The sequence below is a fragment of the Frieseomelitta varia genome, unplaced genomic scaffold (genome assembly GCF_011392965.1).
Source record: "Frieseomelitta varia isolate USP_RPSP 00005682 unplaced genomic scaffold, Fvar_1.2 scaffold_188, whole genome shotgun sequence".
NCBI classification, from domain to species: Eukaryota; Metazoa; Arthropoda; class Insecta; order Hymenoptera; family Apidae; genus Frieseomelitta; species Frieseomelitta varia.
Window position 1 is genome coordinate 320,690 of NW_025109616.1, and position 10,117 is coordinate 330,806.

Genomic DNA, 10,117 nt, shown 5'->3' on the forward strand with positions numbered 1-10,117 from the left:
ATTTGTTTTGAAAGTGGCGTAGGTCACTTTGTTTGTTTTGAAATTTCGTCTTAACGCGACCAGAATTTTCGCGCGAAGATTATTACAATATTATAATATTATTTTATATTATATATAGCCAAATTATGAGTCATATTTATTTTGAAAGTGGCGCCAGTCACTTTGTTTTGAAATTTCGTTTTCACGTGCCTAGAACTTTCACGAAAATTCACTTGTATTACTATTTGTCATTTCAGACATTTACTTATTTCTCTCGGTATAAATAATTTCACACGAATGTAATAATTACTATAAAATGACTTGTGCCATTTTTTAAAGATAAACGGTCCATTTATCTCTGAACGTAGGTTCACAGAATTAACTCTTCAGTTAATACTGAATCGCTGTGATTATTTTAAACAGCGAATTATTAAACATAGAAAGTAGATTGACGAATTCTAATTTTTTTGGAATTCGCTAGATACTGCAATTCTTATTCTGAATGCTTCGTCCTACCTGTTGACGAACTCAGAAAACTTGAAATCAGTTTCCACAACCGTGGAATATTGGTTCGATGCGTTCTCCTCTTCGTCCTCTTCCTCTGCAACGTGATATTTAAAATAGTACAAGCAATTTCGCCAAGTGTGTACAAAAATAATTTTCCGCGCGTGATGTTACCTGACACGTTATTAAGAAGTCCCTCAACATTCCCATCCTCGCGTGTCTCGCTTTCAGCGACGAGCTCCTCGTCGACCACTGAAACCAAAATGAAACTTGATTTTTTTCAATTCCGACAATTGCTTGCGTTGTAATGTCGTGCCACGCACGTCGATAATTTTTTGTTCCAAAATTGCAACATTTTCTCAGTTTTAAGTATTTATATTTAAATTACATTTAAATTATATTTTAATTTATATTTTAATTACATTTAAATTATATTTTAATTTATATTTAAATTATATTTAAGTAATTTAGCATTTTATAATATATTATAATATATTAATATATTATAATATAAAATAAATTATATTTTAGTATTTAAGTATTTTAGTATTTTAGTATTTAAGTAATTATATTTAAATTATATTTTAATTTAATTATATTTAAGTATTTTAGTAATTATATTTTAGTATTTAAGTATTTTAGTATTTTAGTATTTAAATAATTATATTTAAATTATATTTTAATTTATATTTAAATTATATTTAAGTATTTATATTTAAATTATACTTAAGTATTTATATTTAAATGTAACCCAGGCAAAACAAACGATAAGTTTATAACTTCTCAATAATTTCTATCTAGTGATATCGTATCGACGAGTTCGAAAAGAAAAAGAAAGCGACGAATTATTTGTATACGGTCGCTCGTTATGGTCCGCGAACCAGGTGTTGCACGGTGTTAAAAAGAACGATTTCGACATCAAGCGCGAGGAGAGAAAAAGATCTTCCGACGAAAATTTCACAGTGAGACGAAGAAGAAAGAGAAGTGGAGCGCGGTCTCGAGGCAACGCGCGCGGCGTTCGTAGTTTGTCATAAAAAAACATGCCAACGTGGTAAATTGCGAGGCCATTCCTTCGCGTCGAACGAGCACCGAAATTCGAGCTCGAACAATTGCAATCTTCGCTGCAACAGAGAGCACGTGCCGGAGGAATCGATGGACGCCGAATTCGCCAGCGTATTTTCCACCGCCAAATCGAGCAAATCGTACGTCGGAAGTGGCAATCCCTCGGATCCCTTCGGTCCGTCGAAATCCACGTGAACGATTCGCGAGAGGTCGCGGCTGGATTAATTTACGGGGAAAATTCGTGGAAAACAGCCGAAACGGAACGCGGAATCTGATCGAATCGGATCCCGCGTAGGGTTTCGCGTTGCCTTGTTTCCTTCTTTTTTTCCACCACCGCGGTTGCACGGGAGGGGGCGACACAACGCACGGCATCGGCGAATTAAGCGGCTGCGGAAAGACGATTACATTTTTCGACGACTGTGTCGCGCGGCGAGGCGAAAGGGGGGAGGGACGAGACGAGGCGAGGTCGAGGCCCCGATGGCCAGGGAAAAATTGCACTCGGTGAAAAACGAGCGACTCGATCGGCACAAAGCTTCGTTACCGGGCAAATTTTCTAAGGCTTCGCCGCCGTGTCCCCCTTTTCCTCGCTTTGGAAAAGTCACCGACGTTCCGCTCGGTCCTCGCCGGCCCTCGGGTCATTGTTAACCCCTGAAATTGCGAACGAAGCCCAACTAACGTTAGTTTTTAATTCTTCTCCTCGTCTTCGTGTTTCCCACCCCCCTTCCCTTTTTCAAAAATCGGAGCATTACTGTTTCTAATTCTTCTACTCGTATTTGTGGTTTTTTTTTTTAAATTCTCATTTTTATATTCTTTTCCCTTCTTTTTCAGTGATGGAAGCATCATTGATTATAATTATTCTTCTCGTTTTCGTGTTTCCCACTCCCCTTTCCCTTTTTCGATAATCGGAGCATTACTGTTTTTAATTCTTCTACTCGTCTTCGTTTTTCCCATCCCCTTTCCCTTTTTCAATAATCGGAGCATTACTGTTTTTAATTCTTCTACTCGTATTTGTGTTTTTTTTTTAAAAATTCTCATTTTTACATTCTTTTCCCTTCTTTTTCAGTGATAAAAGCATCATTGTTTTTAACTCTTCTTCTTGTCTTCGTGTTTCCCACTCTCCTTTCCCTTTTTCAATAATCGGAGCATTACTGTTTACAATTCTTCTACTCGTCTTCGTTTTTCCGACCCCCCTTCCCTTTTTCAAAAATCGGAGCATTACTGTTTTTAATTCTTCTTCTCGTATTTGTGGTTTTTTTTTAAAATTCTCATTTTTATATTCTTTTCCCTTCTTTTTCGGTGATGGAAGCATCATTGATTTTAATTCTTCTTCTCGTTTTCGTATTTTCCACCTCCCTTTCCTTTTTTTAATAATCGGAGCATTACTGTTTTTAATTCTTCTACTCGTATTTGTGATTTTTTTTAAAAAATTCTCATTTTTACATTCTTTTCCCTTCTTTTTCAGTGATAGGAGCCATATTGTTTTTAATTCTTCTACTCGTATTTGTGGTTTTTTAAAAATTCTCATTTTTATATTTTTTTCCCTTCTTTTTCAGTGATAGGAGCCATATTGTTTTTAATTCTTCTACTCGTATTTGTGGTTTTTTAAAAATTCTCATTTTTATATTTTTTTCCCTTCTTTTTCAGTGATAGGAGCCATATTGTTTTTAATTCTTCTACTCGTATTTGTGGTTTTTTAAAAATTCTCATTTTTATATTCTTTTCCCTTCTTTTTCAGTGATAGGAGCATCATTGGTTTTAATTCTTCTTCTCGTTTTCGTGTTTCCCACCCCCCTTTCCCTTTTTCAATAATCGGAGCATTACTGTTTTTAATTCTTCTACTCGTATTTGTGATTTTTTTTAAAATTCTCATTTTTACATTCTTTTCCCTTCTTTTTCAGTGATAGGAGCCTTACTGTTTTTAATTCTTCTTCTCATTTTTCCCGTTCTTTCTCCAGTGATCGACGTATCACACGCTGCAATTTTATTTGCAGGTAAATTCTGACGTTTCGAATTCTCGAGAACATTTCGGCCAACCAGCGACGCACGTTGCGCAAACAACATTGAACAACGAGCGAGCGAATGTTGTTGGAAAGTAATCGGACGAGGCACGTTGAATCGGTGGCGTCGCGGTGCCGGAGGAAACTTTTCTTTTCCCCGGCCCTTGAGGAATTCAGTTCGCCGACGAGGTGACGTCGTCGACGACGTTGCTGTTTCAACCTGAAGTTTTAATTGTTCCCGTCCGCGGTACGGCTTCGAACTCGGCACGCCGATTCGAAATAAAACGAAACGCGGAGAAAGAAGGCGGCGACGTTTTCCATCTTGAATTGAGAAACAACGACGCAACGGAGGAAATTAAAGACACTTTTTGCACGTTGTTGCCCGAAGACCGATAGAGAAAATTAAAATGCTCATCGCGCTCATTTGAGCGAGACAGAACTTTTCCATTCGCGTGACGAGGCTTCTAATAAATAAATATTCACGATTCGACGTTGGAAATTTACGAAGCTGCGCATCGCGAGTTCAAAGGGGAAAATTGAATTTGTTTTCGTTAAACGAGTTTTATACGAAATCCATTTAGCTCGGGAACATTATTATTCAATCCGATTTAAATCAAACGCCTCAGCTGCTGCGAAATGTTAATGCCCGGAAGTACGTATACGCGAGATATACAAACAGCAAGATTATCCGAACGCGAATGCGAAACGCACGCGCCCTTTAATGGACGTTTTGAAGCATTGTAGCGTTGACTCGTGAAAATGCGTGAGAATTAAACAACGACTCGTCAATAACGAGATATCGTTTCCAAAACGAAAAATTCATACGCTCTCGATCGGCCAGTGAAAACTGCCGTGCCATTCAAACTTTCATATCCCATAAACGAACGTCAGCGGATATTAATATTAATCTGAATTTATTGACGAAAATCGGTCCTATGTGCACGTGCGTAAATTCGTAGGATCTTGACTCGTTTCGTCGATTTGAACGATCACGTACAGTGAAGAGCACAACGATGTCAGTCAACGATGAAAGATTATCGATAGTTCAAACTCATGCAACTCTTGGTAGAAAGAGATCATGTTCGTTTCACTTTTCTTAAAGTGTTGAAGGCTTTATTTTGACAGTCGTGAGTTCCCTTCGAAAATGACTTTACACTGATCTCTTGAAGATTGTAGAAATTCAAGCGCGTCGAAAAAAAAAACTTTTTCACGACTAAATCCACCGTGATCTTGAAAATTGACATGTTTCATTTACAACGACTTTTTAAAACTCGTTGCACGAGTTTTTCTTTGTTATTTTATTCAGCTTGGAATTAGATTAAATGGCAGGTTATTCGGATTTCTTTACTTTTCGTCGTTTCATTCTAATAGTCGACATTCAATAAGACAGTGCAGAAAAAAATTGTACAAGTTTTAGGGAATCTTCAATCTTCAAAACGATGGTGGATCCAATCACGAAAATAAATTTTTACAATTGTCGAAAAAAAAAATGTGTCCTCTCATCGCTACGTCGTGTAAAATCATCTTTAAAGTGAGACCTAAATGCAATCGTTGTATAATCTTTCCTTTTTTTTTACAAAGTTGCATCAGTTTGAATCTTTTAAAAGACACAACTTTTCATTATCGTTATTCACTTTTCAAGCCGCTTGTTTGGCGAAGATTTTAGCAATGGAGATCTGTCAACAGGATGGAAGAAAACAAAATTCTCAAAATCGAGATCGTCAACAGGATTTTCATCGTGAAATCAGTTGAATAACTTATTCGTTAAACGAAACGTACTGACGTGTTTGTCAATTAAAATTTATCCGCGTACACCTCCAGCAGATTGGTCTGGAATTCTGTTAAGTCAATACTAACTGATCTAATCCCGAGATATAATCCTGTTAGGTGCGAGAGAGTTATAATGTAATTCATAGATACTAGAATCGTAAGGGTCTCGAACTCCATCGAGGGATTGCATATCTGTACAAGAGTTGCGGAACTGAACACGTCCGACGATGTTCCATCAAAGCTCTTTGAGATATTAGAAACAATATCTCAACGTACGTACACGTACATGGGACACGATGTATCGACTAATTTGATCGATTTCTTGCCTCGAGCGAACTTTAGTTTAGCGATACGTAACAAGATATTGAAATTTTTAACAATATTCCCTTTTCTTTTTCTTTTCAATCGACGTCGACTTGGCGGTGGTTTTAGAAAAAAATCGTACAGTGACTTGGGTTAATATTCGGACATTGGGTGTCGAAGCTGTTAGAATTTCGTGGAAAGACACGGTGCAATAATGAATCTGAGCTCGTTTCAAAGCCTCTGCTTTCGAAATGCGTCGTTCATTTTATCTCAAAATGTTTTCACACCACGTGAAACACGTGCTACGATAGCAAGCCTTGACCACTTGCGCTGGCAAACTGATTGCGGACCATAACGAGTGACCAAACCGTATACAATAATTCGTCGCTTTCAACTCGTCGGTATAATTAATTTATTAATTGTTTTGCCTGGGTTATACTTAAATATACTTAAAACTGTGAAAACATTGCAATTTTGGGACAAAGAATTCTCGTCATTTCAGCGCAAGCGGTTAAATATTATTTAAAATTAAATTATTGCTAAAAATTTTTTCGCCAAAAAACACGTGACAAGATATTTTGGGACAAAATTCACGCAATTACGCGTAAAAGTGACAACGAAATTTGGGAGAAATTAGGGAGAGCTAACGCACTTTTTCTTTTCGACAAAATTATAGACACTTCCAACAGTTTGATATCGTTCGAGTACGTATTTAGATTGTACCAACGAATATTGACGCGAGCCACCGTAAATAACCGTGCACACTTGCGATATAGTACATTATAATATATTATAACATGTTCGTACAAAGTTTGTAGCACAGGGTGGAGCACAACGTGGCGGAGCACGGCAGCGTCACGTTACCAAAGCCCGGCTCATCTGATAGATCAACCACTTATGTGCATGTATGTATGTACGTAGGTTCTCTCGGATCAACGATTACCAACGGTGCATGGCCAAAGTCTCCCGATAACTCAGGTTATGTCTCGTTACAGGCTTATCGATCGACTCTGCAATTCTATGGCGACGTATAATGGTGCACCTGCGTGTGCACAGGTGTGCGTGTCGGTGTGTGCCGGCGCGCACACAGCTGCCCCGGCTGTACAAAGGCGATTTACACACGATTATAGTGTTGCTCTTAACACGTCTGTGACGACAGAACTTCGACATATCACTCCTTTATGAACAAATTCTCAGCCAATTTCCTCCTGTATCGCCATTTCGATGAAGATCCATCTGCTTTTAAACGATCTGCGTATGCGCCGAAAATTAGAATTATTCTGAATAGAAGAATTCAGGAGAAAAGAGGAGAAACTGTTACTGTAACGATGCGATATAAAATTTTGCTAATGCGAGAATACAAAAATTTCGAGCGCACTTTGCGAAATTAAACGATTCAACGTTGTACTACTCGTTTCGGTTTGGTATCTCGTTGTCCAACAAGAGCCAGACGCCCGAACAGCGTAAAGAAGATTGATGTTCATTTGTAACGTCGCTGAGGCGGAGTTCACCAACTCCACGAATCGAAGATCCTCGTTTTAATTGATCCAACGAACGTAATCCAGCTTCATCGTTGAAATTATTCTTCGACTCGGGCACACACCATTTTACTCCGTCTGACGGACGGAGAAAAATAGCGTAAAAATGTTCAAAGGAGAGGAAGATATTTCGGGGGAGGGAGGAAACGAACCGCAAGAAGAGAGAAGTGGAGACTTTGTTTAACGTTGGAGGATCAGTGAAACGTGTACCGACAAAGTTTTCCAATCAATTTCCGGAATGCCTGAAATACGTCTCAATATAATTGAGAGGAGAGTACACCGGCGAGGAACGTAATTTACGAAAGTACTCGGGTGCTGCCCGCGGATCTTTTGGAACAAACGTAAGAACCAATTCAATTATTAAAGTTTAATCTGTAACTGTGCATTGTGCTCACAACTGATCCAATTAACCCGGTGGGTGGGTCTATTTAGCTATCCGGAGGCAGTAAATAACACGAGCCAATCCCCGTAATCGATTTCGAATATTCCGATTATCTCGCCCGTTTCCTTCGTCTTTCTAACGTGCTTCCGCTTCGACACACGCCCGGCTTCTTTCTATCAACCGCGGCGGAAATTCGTAAAACGACAGCGTGAAACGCCGGGATGCCGTGCGACAGTGTAAAATTGAACGTTCCACTGAATAATAAAACCGGCCGGGGTCGCAAACGCACTCGAAACGTAACAACTCCCGTAATAAATGTTCCATAACGCGCGCCACGAGCCGAGAAAGTAAACTAATTTATAGAAACGTGCGACAGTGGTTGCATAATTTAGTACGTATCTGTAATTTGTAGAAGATTTATCGTGCAAATTAAATGGACCACGGCCGGCGGTGATTAATGGCCAACGATTGCCATCGGTAATTATTCAATTTTTTTAATTTATTTCAATACCGTCGGACGGCGGTGTAATTGTTATTAATGCGTAAACGTAAACGGGCGCCGGGACACACGCTGCCAGGTTTTATTATTTATAAATGTAATTCGATACATTCGTGACGTGAGCGATACGTTATATTGATGCATGGGCTTTGTCGGAAGATAGTAGACGCAAGTGCGCATGCGTAGGCTCGAGTTAAATGATTACATATTTTTAAACGATTGTAAATACTTTGACTGTTAGATATATGTAAATACTTTGATTGTTAGATATAGCATTCTCGTTGCAGGCAGCTCGATAACGGTACGTAATAGTCTGCTAGTGAAAGTTCTGCCGTGAAAGTCTGACCTGCAGCGACGTTATACTACTGCAGGCAAATCGTTATCGATGCATACCACTTTGAACTGACGAGACAGTGTGACATCACCGCAATGAGAACTGTCGAGACAATTTTTAAAAGTAGAATATCAAGACGATCGATTTCTCAATATTTTTGTAATCTGTCACACTATTCGTCAATTTATGCCAACATTATCGAAATCGTAGTGTTCAAAGAAGAATTGCGAACAACATCTGTACTATTTAAAAACACGTATTTTAGGTGAAACGAGCTTTTTCCCCCAAGTAATAATAATTACCCGAGATAACATTCCTCCTTCGTAGGTGATATTCTCAAGCGAATGTGCACTTCGAGTCAGAAATACCGCTTGTAAATTTAGGTATGTTCAACGCGTTCCACCGTACGGTTTATAGCCCGCAATCATGAATTTTATGCATGCTCATTACATTTCATTCCACCTTCTATCTGTAATATATCACTCTTTATTACCTAGTACTACTTCCTATTACCCTCTACCGGCGTTCGTCCGTTAGCATTAGCCGCTACATCCTTTTTCATTCCGATACAAGCATGCCGCGACCACGAAACATGAAAGACACATTCTGGATTAATTTAAAGAAAAAAAAAAAAAAAAAAAAAAAAAGAAAGAGATCAATCTCGCGTTCCCCTGATTTCTTTCTCTCTTGTTCGATTTTACGAAACATTAAAATCCACTTTGCCGCTTTAATTCACTCGACACTCGTACAAAATACAACCCACGATTATTATTATCATTGAAATTTTCACACGGTCGGGGAGAGTGGCAACGCTCGAGAGGAATTCAAATTTTAACTGCACGTTCCAACGGAATGATCCTTTTGTTTTAGTTACCAGGGTTGCGCAATCTACTCCGATGGCTGCGAAAATATTTAAGAGAACACTGGATACACATTTACCTGAAATCCGACAGAGATTCAAAGCCATTAGGTGAATGAGAAAGGAAGATCAACGGAATGAAAAGAAAAAAAAAAAGAAAAAAAGAAAAAGGAAAAAAAAGAATCCATCGGTATTCCGGTTGGTTAAACTTCCTTTTTGAGAACAGAACGAGAAAGATAATTTCAATTTTTATCAATTCAAAGTTTGATAAGAACGTGGATGCCATTTCTCCGCAAAAGAAAAAAACAAATTCTCTCCAAGAGATTTAATGTATTCTCTTTACAGATTGAATGTACTTAAGATCTTAAAATACTATCGCTACGCTGTAACTCAATTGATAGTGTGTTTAATCACGATAACTAGCGATTATTGCTTTGCATCATTTTCAACTTAAAGACTTTCATATTTCTCGATTTCGGCGACTTAGGTTTTCTTACGTTTTGTAATTTTAATATATTATTAAATACAAATTTACACTATTTATATTAATTTAAATTTCACCTAAAATTAATAAATTTAACGTAATAAATTATTCAGTTTTAAACATTACTGCTTTAGACGAGATGTGCTTTGCATCATTTTCAACTCAAAGACTTTCATATTTCTCGATTTCGACGACTTAGGTTTTCTTACGTTTTGTAATTTTAATATATTATTAAATACAAATTTACACTATTTATATTAATTTAAATTTCACCTAAAATTAATAAATTTAACATAATAAATTATTCAATTTTAAACATTACTGCTTTAGACGAGATGTGCTTTGCATCATTTTCAACTCAAAGACTTTCATATTTCTCGATTTCGACGACTTAGGTTTTCTTACG

The 10,117-nt window shown here is 37.7% G+C and overlaps 1 protein-coding gene across 4 annotated transcripts in view; it reads right to left on the bottom strand.

The window, feature by feature from the left end:
* Positions 1–10,117, bottom strand: part of LOC122539020 (protein timeless homolog) — a 242,536-nt gene that overhangs the window by 17,098 nt on the left and 215,321 nt on the right. For all 4 annotated transcript variants that reach the window (XM_043673586.1, XM_043673587.1, XM_043673589.1 and 1 more), the window contains exons 16-17: positions 658–735; positions 496–580 (exon numbers count right to left, since the gene is read on the bottom strand). In XM_043673586.1, the coding sequence (XP_043529521.1) occupies positions 496–580; positions 658–735 (163 nt within the window). The remainder of the gene's footprint in view (positions 1–495; positions 581–657; positions 736–10,117) is intronic.